This window comes from Embiotoca jacksoni, unplaced genomic scaffold (genome assembly GCF_022577435.1).
Source record: "Embiotoca jacksoni isolate LCO1_2020_lvr unplaced genomic scaffold, fEmbJac1.0.p SCAF_10, whole genome shotgun sequence".
NCBI classification, from domain to species: Eukaryota; Metazoa; Chordata; class Actinopteri; family Embiotocidae; genus Embiotoca; species Embiotoca jacksoni.
This window is the reverse complement of record NW_027185230.1, coordinates 11,035,275-11,058,364: the sequence shown is the minus strand read 5'-3', so window position 1 is coordinate 11,058,364 and position 23,090 is coordinate 11,035,275. Positions and strand designations below refer to the sequence as shown.

Here is a 23,090-nt window from a genome sequence, read left to right as displayed (position 1 = left end):
TTTGTAAACGTCTCCAGCTGCAGGCATTTTCTTTTACTGTTCAAATCAAAGTGAAATTTCAAGTCATTCGTTAGATTTGGCACAAACGGACGTTGACGGCGAGCGGGCCGAGCAGGAGGAAATAAATGATAAAGAATTAAAGCGGAATGTGAAAATAAATGGAAAGGTGTTGTTTAACGGAGGTTGAAACGTGCAGATTAACAAGCCTGCGTCAGTTAACGCGGATTAAAGTGCAGACATGCGTTGAGCCCGTTTGTTTCAAGGCTTCAACTGACAGAAATCGTGCACAAAAATAATCTCAATTTAATTTAAATCTCATTCAGACGTGTCTGCTCAGTCTGAATATTTAAAATCACCACCAGTAAACGGCAGTTTTTGATCAACGTGGTCTCCATTGCGCTGATCAGCTGAAACACGTTCATTAAAAATCAGGTTTAAAAGGATCGTATGACATCTTGGTGACATTATAAAACCACTCGGTACTCTAGATATGAAGCTACAGACAGCAGGCGTAGCTTAAAGACTGGAGAAAGACAGCGAGCTCGCCTGGTCCTGTCTAAGCACCTCCTTTAACGCTCCTTAAAATCCTGGCAAGAAATAATCTTGCACATCAAACCGCTGAAAAACCCATAAACTGACATTCTATTCCTGTTTGATAAGTTTTGTTCCCTTTGCACCGAGATGCGATAGCGGTTTCCCCTTATTTTCAGTCTTTGTGCTAAACTAAGCTAAATAAATGACATCGGAGCAGCATCATTCTCAAGCAAAGTGTATTTATCAAAATCTTTTTCTTTACATAATTACTTTCTCTTCATGGTCTCATTCCAAACCACAGATCAATAATCAGGTCAAATATTAGAATGCTTGATTGACAGGTGATTGGTAACTTCTGGATGTGGAGAACACCTAATTCAGACAAAGAGCAAATATTCAGCAAATAAAACTTAAAAAAATATGAACTCTTAAAAATTAATTCCGTATAAATTCGTACATTCAAAGCAGATATTTTTTTTCTCCGACAGCGTCCGTCACTGTGAACACGAGGTCGTCATGGTAACAGTGTTAAAAGTCATTGTGCGTTTTTGTTTTGAGATTTCGCCTCCGAGCAGGTCTGACATGTAAATACACTGGAGGGAGAAACACATCGGTGCAGGACGCCCTGGAGCTCGGCGGCGAGCCGGTCGCGTCCTCGAGAGGTCAAAGACAAAGACGAGCGGCCGAAGACGAAGACGAGCGGTCAGCATTTCCCCGAGAAGGCGTCCAGGTCGAACGCCGTGTCCAGTAGACGCTGCAGCTCAGAGAGGTGGGTGTGTTTGTTTCCTGTCGCTGGAGCTGCTGCAGGCTCACGACCGGCATACCTACACACACACACACACACACACGCGCGCGCGCACGCACACACACACACACACACACACACACACACACACACACACACACACACACACACACACACACACACACACACACACACACACACATGCACGCGTGCACACACACGCACACGCACAGAAAGTTACGTAATGAAATCTTATTTGTGGTAAAACTAACATAATATGTTTGTTTTGTTTTTTAGCTGGAAGTGACCATATTTGGACAAGCTGGGGAGGAGCGAGGGGTGAATCTGACTGCAAATGCCCCGCCCACCCATCCTACAAACCTGTCAATCAAACCAGACAAGCCCCCAAACATATCGCTTTTTGAGGCCTAATATCTAATGATTACTGGAGTTATTTTAAAAAGGACACTGAATCTATCTAAACATTTACTGACTTTGTATTTCAGGAGAGCAGTTGGAAGACACTATTAGAGACAGCCCCTTGTGGCCCTCAATGGTAATGCACTTTTTAGACCTGGAAACCACGAACGTTATTATACACAGTTTTTGCTGCCACATTTAAAGGCGTATAAGGAGAATAAAGTGTTTATCTCAACATTCGCCCCCCTTTTTTTGGGACTAAAAACACTTAAAGCCTTTCTTTGGACTCTTTGGACTTTGGACTCAGTGAAAACATGGTGCCGCACACATTGATAGAAAGAGTCAGTTCTTCTGTAGACGACAGAAAAGATAAAACAAAACTAGGGTGCGCAGATCTTCCTCTTCCATGTTGCACCAACATTTTTCTACAGGAGCCCAGAGGAGACAAACCAAACACTGGCTCCAGAGAAGGACTTTGTTCACAAGTTTCAAGATTCTCCGACATGATTGGAAGTGAACGGTGAGGGGAGATGGTTGTTCGTTAGTCGCAATCTGCCACCAGATGGCACTAAATCCTGCAAACGGCTCCTTTGAAATAAGCTAACGAATAACGGAAATTTCCTTGGACCTAGGCGTCCGACTTGGTAAAGCTCGTCCGGCGGACCGACAGAACCCCCCCCCCCGAATGCTCGGCGTATAAAGTCGACCTCCATAGAACGTACCAGACGGGGCGCGTGCGCCTGACGGTGGTGCGGATGCGGGGCTTGACGTAGTCGTAGTAACCCTGGTTCTTGTGCTCCTCCTGACACCAAACCAGATCAGCGTTCGGGTAGCGATCCGTCTCCTCTTTCACCAGATCGAAGGGGAACGGCGACAGCTGCAGAGAGAACCAGATATTAACCGGGTCGTTAGCTCGTCCCACAGCGTGACTCGGGTGCAGCGAAAACACCGTCGTCGCTCCCACCTGTTCGATGCGGACCACCGCCACGGCGTCATCCGCGCCTCTGTTCTTGCGTTCGCGGATCAGCTCGTAGTAAATCTTCCCGGAGCAGAAGATGACTCTCTTCACCGCCTGCGGGCCGGAAGCCGCCGGGCCGTCGTCGGGGATCAGACGCCTGAAGTGAGTCCCTGCGGGGTCGGAGGAAGAGAAACTTAAAAAAAAAAAAACAGCCCGCGGGAACTTCTACGTATCCTCGGCCTGCTACAGTTTTCTCCGTCAGTCCTCACCCGGCAGCATGTCGTCGAAGCTGGACTTGGCCTCCGGGTGGCGCAGCAGCGACTTCGGCGTGAACACGATCAGCTGCAGGGGAAGGGAGCAGGTTGAGCGACAGGACTTTTAATCTCGAAGGCGGAGCGGAGGAGGCTCGCGTTGCGCGTCGCTCACCGGCTTCCTGAAGGGCTGCAGGATCTGTCGGCGCAGGACGTGGAAGTAGTTCGCCGGAGTCGAGCAGTTGACCACGATCCAGTTACAGTCGTACAGCTGACGCATGGCGAGGTCCTCCGACAGTTTCTGACCGACGGGGAAAAAAACACACAAGGCGCGTCGGCAAACATGTAAATGAATGGAGTCGGGACATGTTTTTAGGAAAGGCTGAGACTTCGTTAGATGACCTGATGGCGAAATACAAGAAATAAGACGTTTCATTTCAACTATTTCAATCTTAAGATATGATTTTCCCACCTTTAAAAAAAAGAAAAAATGTGGCTGAATTGTGAAGCTGTTGATGGTCCAAGTGGAAATAAATACTAAGAGCTTTGAATTATGGAAAAATACCAGTTTTAACCCTTGGTGCTGTAACATCCATCCATCCATCCATCCATCCATCTGTCCAACCATCCATCCATCGATCGAGCCATCCATCCATCCATCCATCCGTCTGTCCAACCATCCATCCATCCATACGTCTGTTCAACTGTGCATCCATCCATCCATCCATCCATCCATCCATCCATCCGTCCATCCGTCCATACAAACTCACCGGGAAAACATCCGAGTCGTCGTTGCACATCTGCAGGAACCTCTCAGGTCGGGCGGACGAGTGCTCTGGACCCTGAGAGGAGGACGTAAAGAAAAACAATCACGAACTGAAGAGGTATTCATATTCAACAGAGATCTTCGGTTTACTCTTACTCTTTTCTGCAGCGCTCTCTAGTGTTTAAAAGCCGGTATTTACAATTTGTACGTGTGAAATAAGTCGCTCGTTTACGAAAATTCGGAGGTTAGTATAATACTAACACAGGTCTGATGAATTTGAGCAGCTTATAAGGTACAAACATGTAAAATTAGAGGTTCAAACGGGATATATTTGTTTTGTAATTAATACAAAATATCTTCCAGCTATATGTACAAAAAAAAGTCCCCAAAAATTACGTTAAAAACATGCCAACATTTGTTTTTCATTTATTTCTGTCCAAATAAATGACGTATTCTATTCTGATGGCATTAATGAATCCGGGTCGCTCGGTTCGTACCATCCCCTCCATGCCGTGAGGAAGCAGCAGCACGATGCCGTTCTGCCGGACCCACTTGGCCTGACCCGGGCTGATGAACTGATCGATGATGCACTGAGCCGTGTTGTGGAAGTCTCCGAACTGGGCCTCCCACAGGACCAGCGCGTTGGGGCTGGCCATGGCGAAGCCCAACTCAAAACCTACGGACACAGATTCAGCGGAATTATTCTCCCTTTAAGGATTTATTATCTGGTGAAGACGGTTCGTCCGCCGCTGTCCTTGTCCGAGGACGCTGATGTCGTTCGGTGTGTTTTCCCGCCGCTCACCCAGGACTCCGTACTCGGACAGAGAGCTGTTGCAGACAGTGTACGGAGCTTGATCGGGAGAGACGAAGTCCATCGGGACGCAGACCCTCTTGTCGACGTTCTGGTCGTGGAGAACGTGGTGTCGATGGCTGAGCAAGACAAGAAAAAAAAAAAAAAAAAAAAAAAAAAAAAAGACATTTTATTGACTGAGAATTTTATGACATAAGTTGAATGGGAGTCTCTGGTGCCGGAGGCTTTTTGGAGCCGAGCTCTAGTGGCACTCGGTGGTATTGCAGCTAAAGGCGCTTCAGCATCGGCCTCATTTTTGAGACCTGGAAGCTACGAACACTTTTATATACAGTCTGTGGGGTAAACGCCAAGACTACTGACGGAACATTTACATAACCAAAACGACGACACAAAAACCTTCGATTCGATTATGAAATTTGCTCGTTTCAATTCAAAGTTTTTCTGAAAATATTACCAAAACAAAACCTCACCTGAAGGTGCCTCTCTCCACGTCCTGCCCGCTGAGACGTACGTGGATTCCCTCTTTGAGCAGGGATCCGAAGGCCATGTACTCCCCGAGCGCCCAGTCGCACTCTCGCTGGCTCACCATGTTCGCACGGCTCTTCAAGATGCGACGCAAACCTGCGACGCGAAACACACGAGCAGAGACAGACTTGGGGTTTAGAAGGAGCCCGGCAGATCGACCAGAAGATGTTCATCACGGAGAGGAAGAGAACGGAGAGCGGACCTCCATGGATGGTGAAGTTCTCCACCGGGACGGAGGCGGCGATGTTCCCGATGTGGCCGAGCTCCTCTTCGCTGATGCCGGTCGAAGGGCAGCTCATAGTTTTAGGCTGACCCTCCAGAGTGAAAAAATCTGCAGACGTAGAAAATCATCAGAGCTGCAGCTAAAGGTTCTTCATTTTATTCTCCAACAGCCCAACAAAGAACGCCTTGTTTTGTTTTACCGACTGTCTGAAACCCAAATATATTCAGTTTAATATATATATATATATAAAAAAGGACCAATAATTCTCCAATCTGAAAAATGTTTGGCTCCGTTGCTTGAAAAACGACTGAAAAGAGAAATTGAATTTAAGCGACCGATTCGTCCCACTTCTTACCGGGCCACGGCGAGTCGAGCCAGTGTTTGATGTGAAGGATCTTCTCATCTTTGGAGCGAGTGTACGCTTCCTCGCAGATTTTGTCGTACCTGACGATTTCCTCCTGAAACGAGACGGGAATATCGAAATAAGAACGAGACGTTCGCAGAGTCTCTCGTCTGTCGCTGCGTTCATATGGGGTCGTGTTTACCGCGTACGCGAGGAGAGCCCGTATGAACGGTGGCCTCTTGTGGTATTCACGACATCAGAACTCAAAATTTGCTATGCTGCTCGTGGTTATAAGTAGCAGATCTATCTGGCCAGATTATGGACTGTATATAAAAGTGGACGTAGCCTCCGGGTCTGAAAAATGAGGCCATAAGCTGCAATACCACCGAGTGCCACTAGAGGTCGGCTCCAACAAGCCTACGGCTCCGTAGACTCCCATTCAACTTCTCTCATAAAATTATAAGTCAATAAAATGTCTCCTCCAGTTATCTCGGTGTTGTTCTCTAAAGTCACTCCTTCTTATTAGTTTTCTGGAGCTCCATCTGAAAATAATGCGTCATCATTTTTTTTTTTTTGGGGGGGGGGGGGGGTCTGTTTGATTGACAGGCCTGTGGTGCAGTCAAGTTACAGCTAACGGTGGGCGGCACGTAGTTTCATCAGGTTTCCAATCAGATCATAGATCCACCGCTCGCGCCTCCCACAGCTCGTCCAAATATGGTCACTTCCTGCTCCAAACCTCAAACCGCGCCGAACTAGCGAGATGGAGACGGACAAAATCCAAATTCGAGGCTTCATAACGAACGTTCAGAAACCAACGGGTGACGTCACTGCTGGCTGCCGGGTGGTCCAGACTCATATAAGATACGGAGTGAAGACTTCGAAGGAATTTGGCCAATGAAGCCGATTGTGATAGAACAGGAAGTCGCACATCGTTATCTACAACGTGCACGGTTCGTGAACAGACATCTACGGAGCGACCGGCCGCTTCACCTTGTAATCTTGTGTCGTGATGACTCCCTCCGCGATGGCTTTTTCTGCAAACTTCTGCAGGACTCCTTTCTGCTTCTTGATCTGCTTGTACATGAGCGGCTGCGTGAACATGGGCTCGTCCATCTCGTTGTGGCCGTTACGCCTGTAACACACCTGAAAAGTGGAGTGGAAAACGTTTAGGCTACGATTTTCCGTCAAACCGTTTTCTTACACTCAGGTCATTCCAAAAAAAAAAAAAAAAAAAAAAAAAAAAAAAAAAGTCATAAAATCTACTGAAACGTGCTCACCAGGTCTACGACGACGTCTTTATGAAACGTGTTCCTCCACTCGGCTGCGACGTTGCACACGTACATCACAGCCTCCGGATCGTCGGCGTTCACGTGAAAGATGGGAGCGTTGACCACTCGAGCGACGTCCGTGGGGTACGGAGACGAACGGGCCATCCGGGGGTCCGTGGTGAAACCGATCTGTGACAAGAGACAATAATGCACGTCAGTAATAATCAGGAAGTTACCAGCTGTTCTATCCAACGAGTGATGAAGAAGAGGTTTTTCGGAGCCAGCCCCTAGTGGCCCTCCGTGGTATTTGCACATTTAGGCACTTCCGCATTGGCTTCACTTTTCACATCTGGAAACTGCGAAACATTTTAACATTAATGTCCGTGGTCTGCAGCGTTGAGTTTCTTCACAATGGGCGGATTTCTGCTCTTCCTCAAAGCTGAGTTACATCAGCTGGCAGTGGTTGTTTGTTAATGGGGTCAGCTGATTTGTTTTTAAAGTTATAAGGGAGTTAAAGCAGGATGGAGACTGGATAAGCAGGAGGGAATTTTAGCTAACAACACCATAATAACTGGTGGAAAACATTTATAGATTTTGTATTTGATGAGAGAAGTTGAATGGGAGTCAATGGAGCCAGAGGCTTTTTTTTTTTTGAGCCAACCCCTAGTGGCACCCGGTGGTATCGCAGTTTAAGGCACTTCTGCACTGGCCTCCCTTTTTAGACCTGGAAGCTACGAACACTTTTACACACAGTCGATGAAAACACGAAAACTGGATTCGTCACAAACTAATATTGCCGATTAATCAGTTTGATTGATTAAACTGCTCACCTGGTTGTTGACCACCACGTGTATGGTGCCGTGGGTGGTGTAGGACGGCAGGTCGGACAGGTGGAACGTCTCGTACACGATACCTTGGCCTGCGAACGCAGCGTCGCCGTGGAGCAGGATGGACATCACCTGCCAAAGCGAGTCGTCAGGTTACGAACACGTCTGGAAAACATCTAATAAAAAAAATAAATAAATAAATAAAAAGAAGCCGACTCAGCGTACCCTCTTCCCCTCCGTGTCTCCGCAGTAGAACTGCTCGGCCTTGGTCTTCCCCTGCACCACCGGGTCCACGGCCTCCAGGTGGGACGGGTTGGCCACGAGGGACAGGGTGATCAACCGGTTGCTGACCCGGTTCATCCTCTTGTGGTACATCCCCAGGTGATACTTCACATCTCCAGAGCCCTGAGAGCGGGAAGTAAAGAGTCAAAGAAACGACGAAGCTTCAGCTGGAGCTAAACAATCAGTCAACCGTTTGATCAAATATTAAATCGACAGTAATTTTGACAGCTTGCTGAACATTTAAATCTTTTATCAAGGAAAATACTGAACATTTAAACATGATAGTTAATTGATTATCTCACTTTTATCATTATATATTTAAATTCTTTGAGTTTTGGCCTGGTCGTCAGTCAGAACAATTGAGACAAAATAAAAACTATGTGAAGGCTACAGCTTAGCTTAGCAGAAATGGCTGGAAACTCGGGGAAGGCGCTAGCATGAGATCAAAAAACCTCCCACTAACACCTTACTGTTCAAATCCTGTAATTTATTTAATCTGAGCACAGACAAGAATCTAACAGTGACAAGTGGTGGCTTTTAAAGGGGTTTATGTGCAAGAACTACAGTATTTCTGGGCTGGCCAGAACACAGATTGAAAAAAGAAAAAATACTGTATGAGATGATAATTAGTGAGTTTTAGAGATACTGGTTGGTGTATTTTTGTTTTGTTTGCACAGAGCCAGTTGATCCGTTACCACTTTGTTTCTAGTTTCTGTGCTAAGCTACGATAACTGGCTAATACCTGTAGCTTTATTATAATTATTCAACACATTTTATAGCTAATTAAAACACATAACCTTTGGCGCCGACGATATTCTGACCTTTTACAGGCCAAATAATTGATTTCTCCAAAACGTAACTAATACAAACTGTACATAATTTGTTAAAGGTTAAATGCAGATTTGCACAGATTTCTGTTGTTAATATTCAAACCTCGTCTGCAGCCTCCAACTTGGAGTCGAACTGGCAGAAGATCTGCTCGAGCTCCTTCCGGATCACGTTCGCCAGAACATTCAGGCGTCCTCTGAGGAGACACGATGAGGGGACAAAGACAAATCAGTGAGGAGCAGGATACCTCAGGCAAGACCCTCTTAACTATCGAATATTAATCCGTATGGATAGAAAGTAAAATGTTTATGTTGAATGCGACTTTACATTTAATTAAAATACAATATATTTAACACACAATTTATATATTCAGACTTTTATTTTGGACACGCAAGAAGGTACATTGAGGAAACAAAACAGACAAGATAAAACCTGAAAAATTCATCATTAAAAACAGCTCGTATGTCAACGAGATCTGCAGTGTTTTCAAAATCAGTGATTATAAAACTACTCTTTAACTCGCTTAAAAAGTAATTGTATTATTGTTATTGTTTATTATTAGCCGATTAATAGTCGATGCGTTCAAAGCCTTTTTAGAACATTGTAGTAGTTATTAAAATAAAGAAAATTTATCAGTGCGTGCGACTTTCGTTCTTCCTTATTTCCCCTGTTTTTACCGGTGCCCGGTTGTAATGCGTCGGTCCCGTCAGCAGGTGGCAATAATGCGCCTGAAAGCTCTTTGCCAGCCAGACAGTTGATTAACATGATTAGTTAAGAGCGCTTTAGGAATCTCATTTTTGATACTCTAGCGAGGGCAGGAGGAAGCACAAAAGAATAGAAAAGTCAACACGATGCGCGGACTCGGTACCTGTGAGACATCCCCATGATCACGCTCTCCACTCCGCTCAGGCTGGACTTGTCGATGATGGTCTTGAGGGCCGGGATGAGCGACTCGCAGCCCTCCAGGCCGAAGCGCTTCTCCGAAGACCACTTCCTCTGGAGGAACTCCTCAAACCTGCGAACAGTCGGTGGCGCTGCTGCGTCATCACATTGTGGCTCAGAACACAGTGCAGCCTCAGAGGAAACCTCCGGCTGCTCTGCACGCTCTCCCAGATAAACACTGACCTGGTGGATCGGATCATTCGGGCCAGCAGCGTCCTCTTCTCCTCCAGAGTGAACTGCATGATTCCCGGAGTCTCAAACTTCTGTCTGATCCACTGGCACTGCTCCACGTCGTTAATGAACATGAACTCGACCCCGATGTGCTGACAGTAAGCCACCTGGAAGACGATGAAGAGGAGGGAGAGGTCAGTACGTGTCGAACAGAGCGTCCTGTTCGAACCTAGGTTTTTTTTTTTGTTACACGGGTTTTATACATTTCATTACAATTCATTTTAGTACATTTCAAAAGTGTAAGTCACAAAAACACGTTTTCTATCTTCGGAACATCACCAAATGTGGAGCACACCAAAATGACGCTCTGTAATTTTTTTTTTTTCCAAGTGAGGAAATAAAACGTTCAGTTTTTTTTGGGATCCGTTCCGTTTACCCTGTTGCACTATTCTTCTGGATTACTCATCTAAAATGAGACTTTTTCAATTTCAGTCACATCAGATCACTGCAAATATTTCAGAATAAAAGCTTAGTTAAGAAATAAAGGGTTTATGTCTACTGAAAAAAACCTTAAGGGCTTTTAATTTGAAATGGATGCAGGAAGTGTTTTAGTTTTCTATTAATGTGTGCAGCAGTATCTTCAACGGGGCAAACGGGAGCAGATCAAAATGAGGCTTCGAGTTGACATCGTGAATCCATTAATACTCCCTAAACACCCCACATGTAGTGTTTATTACAGTGGTTCTTAACCTTATTGGAGGTACTGAACCCTGCGAGCTTCATCAGTGCATTCACCGAACCCTTCGTAATTGGAAAACTGACAAAGCTGACAAAAATGGCCGACATTGCTCGTGTGAACCGGGCTATACTGCGTGTGTCTTACTGCGGTCAAGTGAGCCGTCAGCCGCTGATACTCGGTCAAGTGAGCTGCCGCTTGAAAATGTATGTGGGTAATTCGCGGCATTCGCGCCTGAAAGGGGGCGGGGCTTATCTCCGTGCCTTATCTCCTTAAAAACAGTACCGTTTCCTTCATCCACCATTGAACTAACCACTAGTTCTGTTTTATACTTGTGTCTGGGTTCATAATATTATCCGTAGTCACACAACTGCGTCTGAATGACGGCTGCTTCCAGCGTCATTCGCGCTGCCCGACGGAAATTGGCGTCATTCACAACCATTCACGTCTGTGCATTGACTTTACATGTAAACTACCTCGCAGTGTGTGTCTGCCGAGGGGTTTGGCAGACACACACTGCGATCAAGTGAGCCGCCACTTTAAAAATTAATGACCGTCTATTCCTTAAGGTGCATTCACACCGAGCGCCCCATTCGGTGTGAATGCAGCATAAGTTTTAGCTTTCTCCGTGCTTTCTGGGCTATCCAAGCCACTGTACCGTTATGCTGCGTTCACACCGAACGGGTGAACGCACCTTAAGGAATAGACGGTCATTAATTTTTAAAGCGGCAGCTCACTTGACCACAGTGTGTGTCTGCCGAACCCCTAAGAGTGACTCATCGAACCCCAGGTTAAGAACCACTGATTTATTAGTTTGAAAAGAGTGAAATAAGGTGTTTTAATGTAAAATTTATTGAAGTTTTATTTATTTAAAACGGAGAGATTGTATTTACATTGGAGGGTCGCCCAAGCAGAGCCTATGCTTGAGAAGTACTGTATTGACGCAGATAAGATTTACACCTGCATAAACATAGCAAACATTTTGCGTTTTAAAACAAAGACGTATTGGCGTGGAAGAAGCCTACATATCGAAATTTGGTACCGAATCACAAGTCCTGTTTCGATACCAGGAAGCGCCGGTGCCATAAAAGTATCAAAGTTCAGTAAACAGCCAGAGTAACCGTTACCGTTCATTTCCATAAGCTGTGCCGTATTTGACCACTGGTGGTGCTGTGGAGATGTTTATTTGTAAGACCGTTCCCGTTTTATTTGTTTTCCTCTGATGCCATACAATTTCCTGCTACTGGTTTCATGAGAAAGAACCCTCAATGTGTTTCGGTGTGTAAAACTAAATGTAAACATTCGTTCACAAGAAACCTCCACAACTTTAACAGTGGTTCTTTTATCCTGAAAAGGTGCAACACAGTCGTTTTATTTTACCTCGAGGCGTTGTATGATCTCTCGGAGTGGCAAAGCGCTCTCGTTGCCGCCAACGAAGGTGGTGGTGGGAAGTCGGAACGTTTTGTCCAGGTCACATTTGGCCAGATCGTACAAACCTATTGGGAACACACCGACGTGAGAAACAAGCAGAGGCATGTGAACCAATGGAGAGGTGGGAAACACGAGGAAAGAGAGTAGAAAAAGAAAAAAAGATGAGACCATGAAGGGGAAAAAAAAAAAAAAAGACGACAGATTCAGGACGAATAAAGGAAACACCAGTGAATTGACGATTTCCAGGAATTTGTGATCCCTCCTTCAGTGTTTGAACTCAGCCTTCAGCTGTCTGATCTATTACAAAACACTGCAGACAGACTCCTGACAGGAAGTAAAACATTAAATCCCGGCTATAATTTATCATCATTTCACGAAAAAGCTTTAATAGAGGAACTTTTTTTTGCATCTATTCCCCTGCAGACTTTTTTCTTAATCGTGTCATTAATGATTTAATCCAGAAAAGGTTCAAACAAATTCTTAAAAGTGCTCATTATGATTAATGTAACGTCTGTTGACCAAAGATGGTCTAAAATTCAAGACAGAAAATTGGGTGTCGTCATGGCCTAAATTTTAACACTTGCTTTTTAACCTAGGTTTCCCATAATGCAACCAGCTGTCATTGTGTGTCGTGACTGAGGAGTGCTCCAGTTTGACCTTTGGAGGATTAAAATCGGTCAAGAATCCCATTAAGGAACATTTCAGCATCGAGTTTTATCTCTATTTCCATCCTTTAATTCCCGCGCGAGACCGAAGCTCTCCGACGGCCGCTGCAGAATCAGAAACTGAACTGATTACATTATCAGAACGGCTGAGCTTTCTTTATCAGGACCTTCAGGCTCTGAACAAACCTGCCGAACCAGATCGGGCGATGCCCCATGGACTTAATCGCTTTCTTTGGGCTTTTGTGTTCGTTGTGAAGTGTGAACTTTCCCTTCGGCTTAACAGTAAAAATGATCATTTTGCAGGTCTGTAACTTCAATTACAGAGCAATTACATGTTATTTTAAGTCAAGTTTAGCTAAAGTGATGAGTTCATAAGTAACTAAAGAAGTTTTCCTGAACAGATTGCTCCTGTGAAAACATTTATTTATCACTTATATGTGTGCTATTTAATCGCCGCCTCTATTTTTCTTATTCGTGCCGAATTACATTCATTTTTTGGTCAAATTTGGTTCACAACGATTGACACCTTTTTGAATAAAAACTCCAAATTTTGTGCAACAGAATCCTCCCGTTTCTCTCAGTAAGTCGGTCATTTTCTTGACTTTCTTGGGCTTTTTATGTCTGTTGGCTGACGACGGCTAAAGCTGGAAGCGTTATGTCTTCAGATTTGGTACAAATGTTACCTTGACTAAAATATGAACAAATTTTGCTGGCCCAATGTCAACTTCACTGTGACATCAAAATATTGTTCAGAAACCCTTTTCTAGCCATCATTCAGCACCATAACTGAGGAACAGAAGGCGAGATTGTGACCGTATTTTCACATTTGGTCAGACACTGAATTGGTGACACTAATCTTGATGGAATTTCTTCAAATTTGGCACAAGCTTTCACTGATTACATTTTGTGGGTAAAAGGTCACGGTTACCACCTGTCCTCCCATCCCTGTGAACATATCTCAAGAACGCCTCAAGGCAATTTCTTCGAATTTGGTACAAACGTTCACTTGGACTCAGGGATGAACTGATTACATTTTGGTGGTCAAAAGGTCACTGCGAACTCCTGTGCGCCCCTTTCTTGTGTACGTGATGCCATAACTCAGGAACAGAAGGGGAGACTGTGACTGTATTCCACATGTGATCAGATCCTGAATGTGTGACTCCAATCTAAACTGTGCTGATTGTATAGATCTTCTGTATCGGGGTGAACATACGTGTGAAGCGTCCACCTTTTACAATCTGTAGCTTCTTTTCAGCAACATCCATGTCTAAAGCATCGTCTGCTGCCTCAGCAACAACTTTGCGTTCTATCAGAATCAAATTCAGTGGACAAAATCCTTCAGAAGAAGACTTGACTGGGACTCTACAAACAGCAGGAGTTCTTCAATTGAGTTGATTGCCCATTATAATAAACCACTGACGGGCTGATGGGTGACATTTGATGGTCGGTTCTCCGAGGAGGAGACGTTGTAGAGTGTTTATCTAAAGCTTGTGACGTCCTGGTTGCAATCGAACAGAGATAAGGTGGTGTGGAGGAGCGGAGGGGTGGAGCTGGGGGTCTGTTTGTACATCTGTGTCAGCAGATGAGTGCAGCCCAGCTGTGCTGAGGGCAGGAGGTTTCCAATCCAATACGCCCGAGTCAGCTCTCTCTGCGTTACGCAAAAAGAGATCTTTAGACTTTCACCCCCGCCATCCCTCCGTGTACCGCGTCGCACCCGAAAACAAAAGGAAAAAACACACAACTTGTTTTCTTTGAGGGTGCAGAGCGATCAGATAAGTGTCCGCCTGCGATGTAATCGCAGGAACATTTTAATGAAGTCGGCGCAGATAAGCCGGGATAAGTCCCGTTTGAAACCATCAGCTCCTGAGCAAAGGTTGTCAGGGGCCAACGCACGCACGCACGCACGCACACACACACACACACACACACACACACACACACACACACACACACACACACACACAGTCATTCCAAGCAGCAGGCCAATATCCTGTGTTGGCCATGTGGGGGCTGGGCACCGTTGAAAAATGTTCAGGTTGGTAACTTCAATTTTGATGCCGGTTTCTAAACAATACGTATTTTGATACCAACTTCATAAGATACATTTATAAGAAAAAAAAACTTACATATTGTGTTTCGAATGTTTAGTTGTAATGCAGTTTAGAGGGGGGAGAGTGTAAACTAGGTTATTTTCTGCAGCTACAATTTACATCTCATGAAAGCTAACGCTGGACCCTACAATTTATCTACCAATGTTCCCTAAATGCATGACATAAAAGTTACGGCCAGACACTGCAATTTACGGACGTCCCCCAAACACCTCACCTGGAAATGATTGCCAGACGCTACGATTTACTGATGCTCCCTAAATTCCTGACCTAGAAGCTACCCCGACTCAACAAATTACCGATGTTCCCTCAAACACAGGCTGTCGGTGGACGCTAGCTAGCCAGTTTCGTGCACAGAAGCTACCAGTCACTGCTGCAAAAATATTTGGCCAAAGATTTATTTGAAAAGAGTAAAATACAACGTTCTGATGTGAGATTTACCGAAGTCAAAACCGAGTATTAAAGCAAATCCGTCAGTTGCCATAAAATTTGCAAGATTCTGTACCCAGTTCGAGTCGGCGCTGACGTTTTCCACATCAAGAGATAAAAACCCAAACAGAGAGGACACCTACAACGACTTTCCCTCTTGGTTAATAAAAACCAAAAGGGAATTCCACCGAGCTTTTAATATTAAAGACCAGAGAACCGCCGGATGAAGGCCCCGAGGGTTAAGTTCCCACCGAGAGAGCAACGATTTCTGGCTTTTCAGACTACGCAGACACTTTTTATGACGAGAAAACTCCGACCTATTGTGCGACCTCTGTGAGCCTCAGCGCCGCCGGGACAAAGCAGAACTCGGTGACGCTGAACAATACCAACAATTAACTGTGGAAACATCCTCTTACAGGTCGTAACAATCATTTTGTGTTTGAACTCGGGAGGCCCCACCTTTTCATGAGCAACAGTGACAGTTTGAGCGCACACACGCTTTCCAATAGTAGCTCATGCAGGAGGGAAACGGACTTCTGAATCACCCAAAGCACACTGTAATAACGAGACTTATTTGAACTGCAGCTGAGCAACCACAGAGCCTGTTGTCTTATCTCATCTCCTCAGAAACCAGAACTTTCTTTACAAGTACATCCTGATGAGGGGAGTTTATTTCAGCCCCCAGCAGTTCGAAGTGCTTTACAGAGACATAGAAAATACATCTAAAATAAAAAATATTAAAAACCTCCCCTCGCGTCTGCTCCGCACCTTGTCAGTGGAGCAGAGGCGGAGCTCCGCCCACAGTGAGACACACAGAGGTCAGAGGACAAGAAACACAGCAGAAGCACTCCTCACACTGAGCTGGAAACAAACGGCTGTAATAAATACAATATTTTCAGCTGGACTGCAACAGAGGAGGGCGAAGCTATAAAGTATTTTTTTTTTTTTTTTTTTTTTTTTTTTTTTTAAACTTTTCCAATTAAAAGCCCTCCAGTTTCACACACGGTCCAGCCATATACTCGGTTCCGACTTGTTTCCCCTTCAGCCATGATGATGGGTCCAGCTGAGCCATGTGGTGTCCCTGGACCTGGAGGCCAGTCAACTCAAAGCAGGAGAAGCATGAACATGTGGGGAGTAAACAAAAGGGGCGGGTGGTCGATGGAGGAGGGGAATCCTCCGAAAGATAAGGATGTGGGTGTGTCATACCAACAAAGAAAATAAAGGAGGGGGGGAGGGGGGTAGGGGGAGGGGGACGAGGTGGAAAGAAAACAATGCGAAGTTAAAGGTGGGGGGGAGGGGTCATTTGTCTCCGGTGATAATAGAAAGAATTAAAAGATAAAACCAGCGGGACAAACCAAACAGATCAGATATATGATGACTCCAAAAACAAAGGAGAGGAAAAAAAAAAAAAAAAAGAAAGACAAATTTTAAAATGATTGTTTCTCCCCACCGATATTCTGGAAACCGACGGTACACGGGGCGTCGTCGAAGTCCACACAGCTGATGTCCAGAGGGTCCAACTTGGCGATGTGATGCCCTCGTACCTGCGCGCGCGCACGCGCACACACACACACACACACACACACACACACACACACACACACACACACACACACACACACACACACACAGTGCTTTAACAGGTCAGTGTGTGTCGACATGTGTCAGCAGTTCAGTGTCTGTCTGCAAACTGCTGACCGCTTCCTTCAAGATTTACTTGTCGTGCGTCCACGTACGATGCAGATACGGACAAAAGGGAAGCAGCGTTGGACGGAGTGTCATGTCAGGGTGAAAAAAAAAAGTCCATGTTAACAGGCCGTTAAACAAACTGACGAAAGTTGTACCGTGATATTTCCTTTTCAGTGGTACGTGAACATTTGGGATTTTACCGCGGACCTGAAACTGAAGCAGAGAAACAAGATTTTGGGGTCAAAACTCTGTAAACGGTCAACAGAGACCCTTGAAACGCTTCAGAAAGTCTACAACGATGAAGCGACGAGCCGGGCGAGGTGCTCTGAGTGACGTTCAACGTTTCAAGAGGAGGCGGAGCTTCACCGTCCAAGACCGAAGAAGACGAGTCGGATCAGGAGACACCGGGTGGGTTTTCTTTGACGTCGGCGTTGGTTGTGTACGAGCGTGAGTGTAGTTTACCTGGTAAGCCCGGATCAGCGACTGCACCGCCAGATGATCCTTCACCAGCTTCTCCACGTTGGGCTGGGCCTCCACCAGCGCCTGGACACCGGCCAGTCCCTGAAAGGTCCCAGTGAGGGGTGGAGGTCTCTGGTAGGCCGCACCGGGCGGAGCCCCGGCGTTAGCATTATGGAAAAATACATCCCAGGACTGCAGGGAGGAGAGGAGTTACAGTTAAAACACCACCAAAGTCACACACGTTAAAACAAACAAACAAACAAAGCGATCGAGGCAACAACAGGTCAGGAAAAACAGAGTTCTCGGAACTATGATGGTTCTCAGTTCCCGCAGAGTGGACGCAAATTTTTTTTTTAAAAGCAGGTACTTCCTCCAACAGTTCTTTAAACTATGAAAAAGTTCCTCTGGTCCAAAAGCGCCATGAACATCTGTGCATGGATTACATCTGAAAAACTGGAAACTTCTAACTTTACACTGACGTAATTACAATCCATCCATATGTAGCATTGGCAGAGCAGCAGCAACAGCGACCTCTGTGGCCATAGATGGTAATTACAGGATTCTGGTAACATCAAATTTGGCTTCACAACTGGGTCTACACCACAGACTGTAGATAAAAGTGGGCGGAGCTTCCCGGGCGTGAATGCACAAATGCCTTAAAGTGCAAATTACCACCAAAGGCCACTAGGTGCTGGCTCCAAAAATACTTTTTTTGCCGGTCCCACCTTCTTATTACTGTTCTGGTGGTCCATCTGAAAATAATTCAATCATTGATTAGATATTGGGTCTCAAAAACGGTATGTTTGGGGGGCGTGTATGTTTGATTGCCAGCAAATGGTGCACTCAGGTTCCCGCTATAGGTGGGCGGGGGCATAGTGTCCTCGGCTTCCCAATCAGATCGAGTCAGATCCACCGCTCGCTCCTCCCCAGTTTGTCCAAATACGGACACTTCCTGCTCCAAAATAACAAGATGGTGGCGGCCAAAACGCCGAAACTCGGGCCTTCAAAACCTGCTTGGTCTACACTCAGTACATTAGTCTGGGGTTACGTATGTAACCAACGTTCTTTTCTCTCCTAATTAAAAGTCAGCGTGCCATCAAAATAATTTCGAGTCCGTTTTTTTAAATATCTTTTTTTAATGTCTCTTCATGTCTATGGTCGCCAAAGTCTTGGTCGCTCATCCTCTGAGGGCCGTGAACGTGTCAACCAAAACCTCGTCGTAATTCACTTATCGGTTGTGAAGACACTTCAGTGTGAACCGAAGTGGTGCTCCGCCAACTGACACACGGTTGGCCTCAGATGAGCGTTTCTAACCAGAGACGAGAGTAATTGGCTTATTTCGCCGCGAGAAGCTTTTAGAATCAGCTTACAGGTGGAGTGTGACATCGCATTTTTTTTTTTTACCGCGACGCCGTACGGACATTAACTCAGTCGGCTCGTTACCGACAGAAAAAAAGCGACGACGGAAAAATCTTTTTACCTGATAAAACCGGAGAAAAAGATGATAAATTGACTTTAAACCAAACCGACGCTCAGTCTGCAGCCGACGACGACGTCATCATCCTCGCTCTGCACACAGGGTTTGTTTGAACATTTTTTTTTTTTTTTTTTTACGAGTCCATGAGGGTGAAAGTCTGCGTCCAAACGGTTCCCAGGTTAATCCACGTGATGGCGTTTATCGGATTATTGATTGTAAATCTGAGGTTGGTCTACTTGGCTCAACAAAAAGCAGAGAGTAAAGTTGTGGATGAGCTTGTTGTCCCGACTTTTACTCAAAGTTGGTAGTAATTAAAGAGACTGTATTTTTATAAGCGCGGCCTACTTGTCTTGATTTGATTACAGGTGGAAACCAAGTGGCAGCCAACAGTGATGGTTTGTAAATGAAGCCTCCAGTTTCAATTTCAGCCGTCGCCATCTTGCTTCTTTTTTCTTTTTTTTAAAGCCAGAAGTGTTATTTTTCTGCTTTCCCGCGCCGTCGAGTCAGTCATTCATGAACTTGTCGTCCCTACACTTTCCCAACGATCAGTTTATCGTCTTCCTCGTTCTTTATACATCCTCATCATTCTGTTACTCTGCCCTTTCGGGAGCCTCCTCCTCCTCTTCATCACCACCACCACCACCACCACCTCGTCCGTCCGGTTTTCCCCGGAGCCTCAACCAAAGTATTCCATCAGTAATTTCTGCTCTCCGCTCAGCTGATTTGGTGCGAAGGCGGGTTTCCCCCCTGGACAGGTCGCCACGCCATCACAGCGGCCACTTCAATGCAATTTGTTGACACTAATTTATGTTCTTATACTTTCATAACTTTTTTTTGTTTTTTTGCAGCACTTTCAAAAAGCTGCAATATTTTCTAACACCCGTCCTGCCGTGCCGCCAACGTGTCCCTCGCTCTTTTGCTCTGCTGCCGTTTTAGTGTTCAAACACGCACGGTCACGCCGAGGAAATGATAGCGGGTATTTGCACAACCTTTACCCCACTACGTGTTGGTCAGGTGTCTGTCAGCCGCTGATGACTCATTTTGAGGGGCCGCTCGGGAGAACGTTCGGGAACGGGACGTCACGGTCGTCTGGTCACGCGCGTATCGGGGGCACAGCTTTTCCCTCAGTTTAGCCTCTAAGGCGGCGCCTCCTCCCGGCAAACACAAAGCAGCTGCGGAGGGTCGAGACGCCCCGGGAATCGGCGTCCTGTCTTGTCGTCCCATAACCACCGGCGTGACGGTAGTTTTGCGTCCTTTCAATGGAGATTAAAAGACAAGTTTTGAGAGCAAACGTCTCGCGCTGCCATCCAAAATCAAACCAGTGAGAATTACAAAAACGTCGAGTAAATTTATATTGCGTGTCGAACCAAGCGGAGGTCAATTAATTTTTTTAAATGCTTCCACCGGACGCAGCACGACTTTCGCTTTGGTTATTTTTCATGCCGTCGATGCCATCAGCACGCCGATCCCGAGGTGTCCCAAAGAACCAATAGAAACTCCCGTCTCATCCATCAGTGTAAGCCCCGCCCACTACGCCTGACGCAAAACCAAAGAGGTCCCGCAGGTCATAACGTCAGCTCCAAAATCCAACGGTAGCTAACCGGGTCTGTTCTGCATACGCGCGTGAGCCCGGCCCACGAAGACAAACTCAAGTTGTTGGTTTTTTTTCCAGCATAAATAGACGTTCGGTACCTTGTGCACATTCTTGGGATTCTCCAGCCACGTGTAGTACATCTCCTCCACATAGTTCAAGCTGGTGCCGTTGAGAAAAGGCTCAGCGGCCACGGAGGAGGTGAGGTGCCTCGCGGGCTGCTGAAACGTCCTGGAGCCCCCCCCGACCGCCGCCGGTCTGGGTCGCGATTGGCTCTGGGCCGTCAGAGGCCGAAGCCTCACAACTGTAGTCCTGAAACGGTGCATGGCTGCAGATCAGCCACAGCTCCTCCACTCCCTTCCTCCCTTCCCCCAACTCCACTTCCTGGAAGAAGACTTGAGGCGGCACTTTCGTGGACGAGGAGACCCTCTGAGCTCCTGAGCAGCGGGCCCCCTTCTCGCTCCTTCAACCGGTTGGGCTGGTTCCTCCACAGATCCTGCTCCTCGTCCTCGTCCTCGTCCTCACCGTCGGCCGGATCCTCTTCAGTCTAAACGTACATATTGGGAATCAGTAACGCTGCCTCGTCATTGTCATTCGTCAATCATTTCAATACTTTCTAAACTTCTGCAGCACGTAGATGTAAATATAGTAAAAACAATGTTTAAAAAATAAAAAAAAAAGACCAATAAGTTCCTAACATACCTGGACATGGTCGTTTTTAGCAAACATCACTCAAACGAGAGAAAGTAGGTACTTTGTTGGGATTTCTACGGACTATTTTTCAGCGGCCGATTAATCCCCATTCGATGCTCTAAGTGAGTATTTCAGGCATTACGTCGAAATAAACCGCGGCACACGTGTTTACTGTAATGAAGGGACATACATGTGCAACAGTGCGAGTCACTGACGTGTTTCTGGAGCTGTTACACAAACAACTCATTTATGGTTTCGTGTGTTTTGTTGACATAAAAAAAAAAAAAAAGTCCAGCCTTATCTCGTATTAGTAGATAAATGACATGAACACCTTCATTGCTGTAACCTTATCTCAGTTCTCAGTATGTCCACATCATATAATAAATCTCAGTGGAGTACAGTAGGTCCTGAACAGACTAAATATAGCTGGACTCGGTGTAACCATAAAATCCGGGCACTGGACACCCCGAGCCCAACACCGTCAACAAACTTACACCACTAAAAAGAAACATTTTATCAGGACTGCAACCTTAAAGACACACTTATTTTCAATTACCAATTAATTTGCTGATTGTTTTCTCAATTAATTGAGTTATTTGGCCATAAAACAGCAGAAAACAGTGAAACATTTGTTACTGCAGCCCAAAATAATGTCTTTAAATGTCTTGTTTTGTCTGACAAACAGTCCAAAACCAAGAAAAAATATAAACTCTATTGTCAAAGAAAATCACCAAACCCACGTGTGTGTGTGTGTGTGTGTCTGTACAGAATACACGTTTGGTATTTCTACTTAAAAATTATTATTTCGTTGTCAGAAAGTGATACTTTTTTTTTTTTTTTTTATCGAAACAGATAAAAGATTAACAGGATTCAACCGTTAAAATTGACAGGCTTTGTCGCCACGATGCAGCGGAACAAAAACACGGACGTACGTCCTCATCATTTTGCAGGGGGCTCGAGCTCACCCTTTACAGAGAAAAACAAAAACCCGTAGCCGCACGTGCGGGACTCCCACAAAGCACCGAAACGGTTAAAAAACAAACAAACAAAAAAAAAAAAACAGATCTGCCCTCAATCGTTACCCGTCAGCTGAAACTTTTCGACGAACATTAATTTAAAAAAAAAAAAAATTAAAAAAAAAAAAAATCTAGTTTGTTTCCTCACCTGCAGACCTGTCGGTGCTCGCGCGACTCCCTTCCCGGTTGTTTGTAAGTGGGGTTTTTTTTTTTTTTAACGAGGCGCAAAGCAAACTCAGCAAGAGTGCCGTCCGTCCTGAGCGCGAGAGCGCGGATGGGAGGGCGGTGGGAGGAGGGGGGGGACGCGCGCGCGCGCACGGGGGCACTGTCTAATCACCCTGGTGCTGATTGTGTGCGTCACGTCGGCGGTGACGTCAGCATTGAAAAAGCGCGGTTGAATCCGAAACACTGAAGAGTAGGAAGAAAATATACGTTTCCTTTGGTGTCGTTATCAGCTGTGTTTGAACACAGGTCATTTAAAGTAAAACTAAAACTGCTGAACTTAAATCACTTGTAAAAAAAATTTAAAAAAAACGCCAACAAGCCGTTGAATTGTATTAAATTATACAACTTTTTATTCAAATCAAACCCGTGCTAATTATTTTAATGACTTTCCAGTTATGGACATTATCATTTGTCTTCAAAGTGTTCCTGGCAGCGGTGGAAGAAGTATTCAAGTCCTTTATTCAAGTCAAAGTAGGTTAGTCATACCACACTGTTTAAGTAAAAATGCCTGCAAATGCATTTAAAACCTTACAAGTAAATATGCAGTAGATGCTCCCAATAAATCGGATGTTGTTGGAATAATGTTACTGCTGCATTTATGTGTATTTTACTGCTGTAGATATTTTAGGTTGTGCTTATTTGAACTACTCTATGTCCGATTGATTAGTTTAATTTAC

At 45.4% G+C, this 23,090-nt stretch overlaps 1 protein-coding gene across 2 annotated transcripts; it reads right to left on the bottom strand.

Annotated features, from left to right (window-relative positions):
• Window positions 1-6: 6 nt before the first annotated feature.
• Window positions 7-22,438, bottom strand: ogdhb (oxoglutarate dehydrogenase b). Of its 2 annotated transcripts, none has more exons than XM_069166327.1 (23): window positions 22,337-22,438; window positions 20,581-21,026; window positions 17,415-17,603; window positions 16,714-16,807; window positions 12,011-12,126; window positions 9,907-10,061; window positions 9,650-9,796; window positions 8,887-8,977; window positions 7,897-8,076; window positions 7,675-7,803; window positions 6,854-7,033; window positions 6,567-6,719; window positions 5,589-5,691; window positions 5,213-5,341; window positions 4,956-5,106; window positions 4,477-4,604; window positions 4,172-4,350; window positions 3,679-3,750; window positions 3,084-3,209; window positions 2,927-2,999; window positions 2,664-2,827; window positions 2,422-2,576; window positions 7-1,358 (listed from the first exon to the last, which is right to left on the bottom strand). In XM_069166327.1, the coding sequence occupies exons 2-23, from the start codon at window positions 20,803-20,805 to the stop codon at window positions 1,238-1,240; spliced, it is 3,060 nt and encodes a 1,019-aa protein (XP_069022428.1). In that variant the 5' UTR covers window positions 20,806-21,026; window positions 22,337-22,438; the 3' UTR covers window positions 7-1,237. The 2 variants fall into 2 exon arrangements, with proteins under 2 accessions (XP_069022428.1, XP_069022435.1); XM_069166334.1 differs by having other exon boundaries at window positions 22,345-22,438.
• Window positions 22,439-23,090: the final 652 nt, after the last annotated feature.

Coding starts and splice junctions, on each gene's coding strand:
- ogdhb (XM_069166327.1), bottom strand. CDS start 20,805: ATGCACCGTTTCAGGACTACAGTTGTGAGGCTTCGGCCTCTGACGGCC. Junction 9,797..9,906: donor CGAATGATCCGATCCACCAG/GTCAGTGTTTAT, acceptor GACTGTTCGCAG/GTTTGAGGAGTTCCTCCAGA. Junction 4,351..4,476: donor GTCCGAGTACGGAGTCCTGG/GTGAGCGGCGGG, acceptor CTGTGTCCGTAG/GTTTTGAGTTGGGCTTCGCC.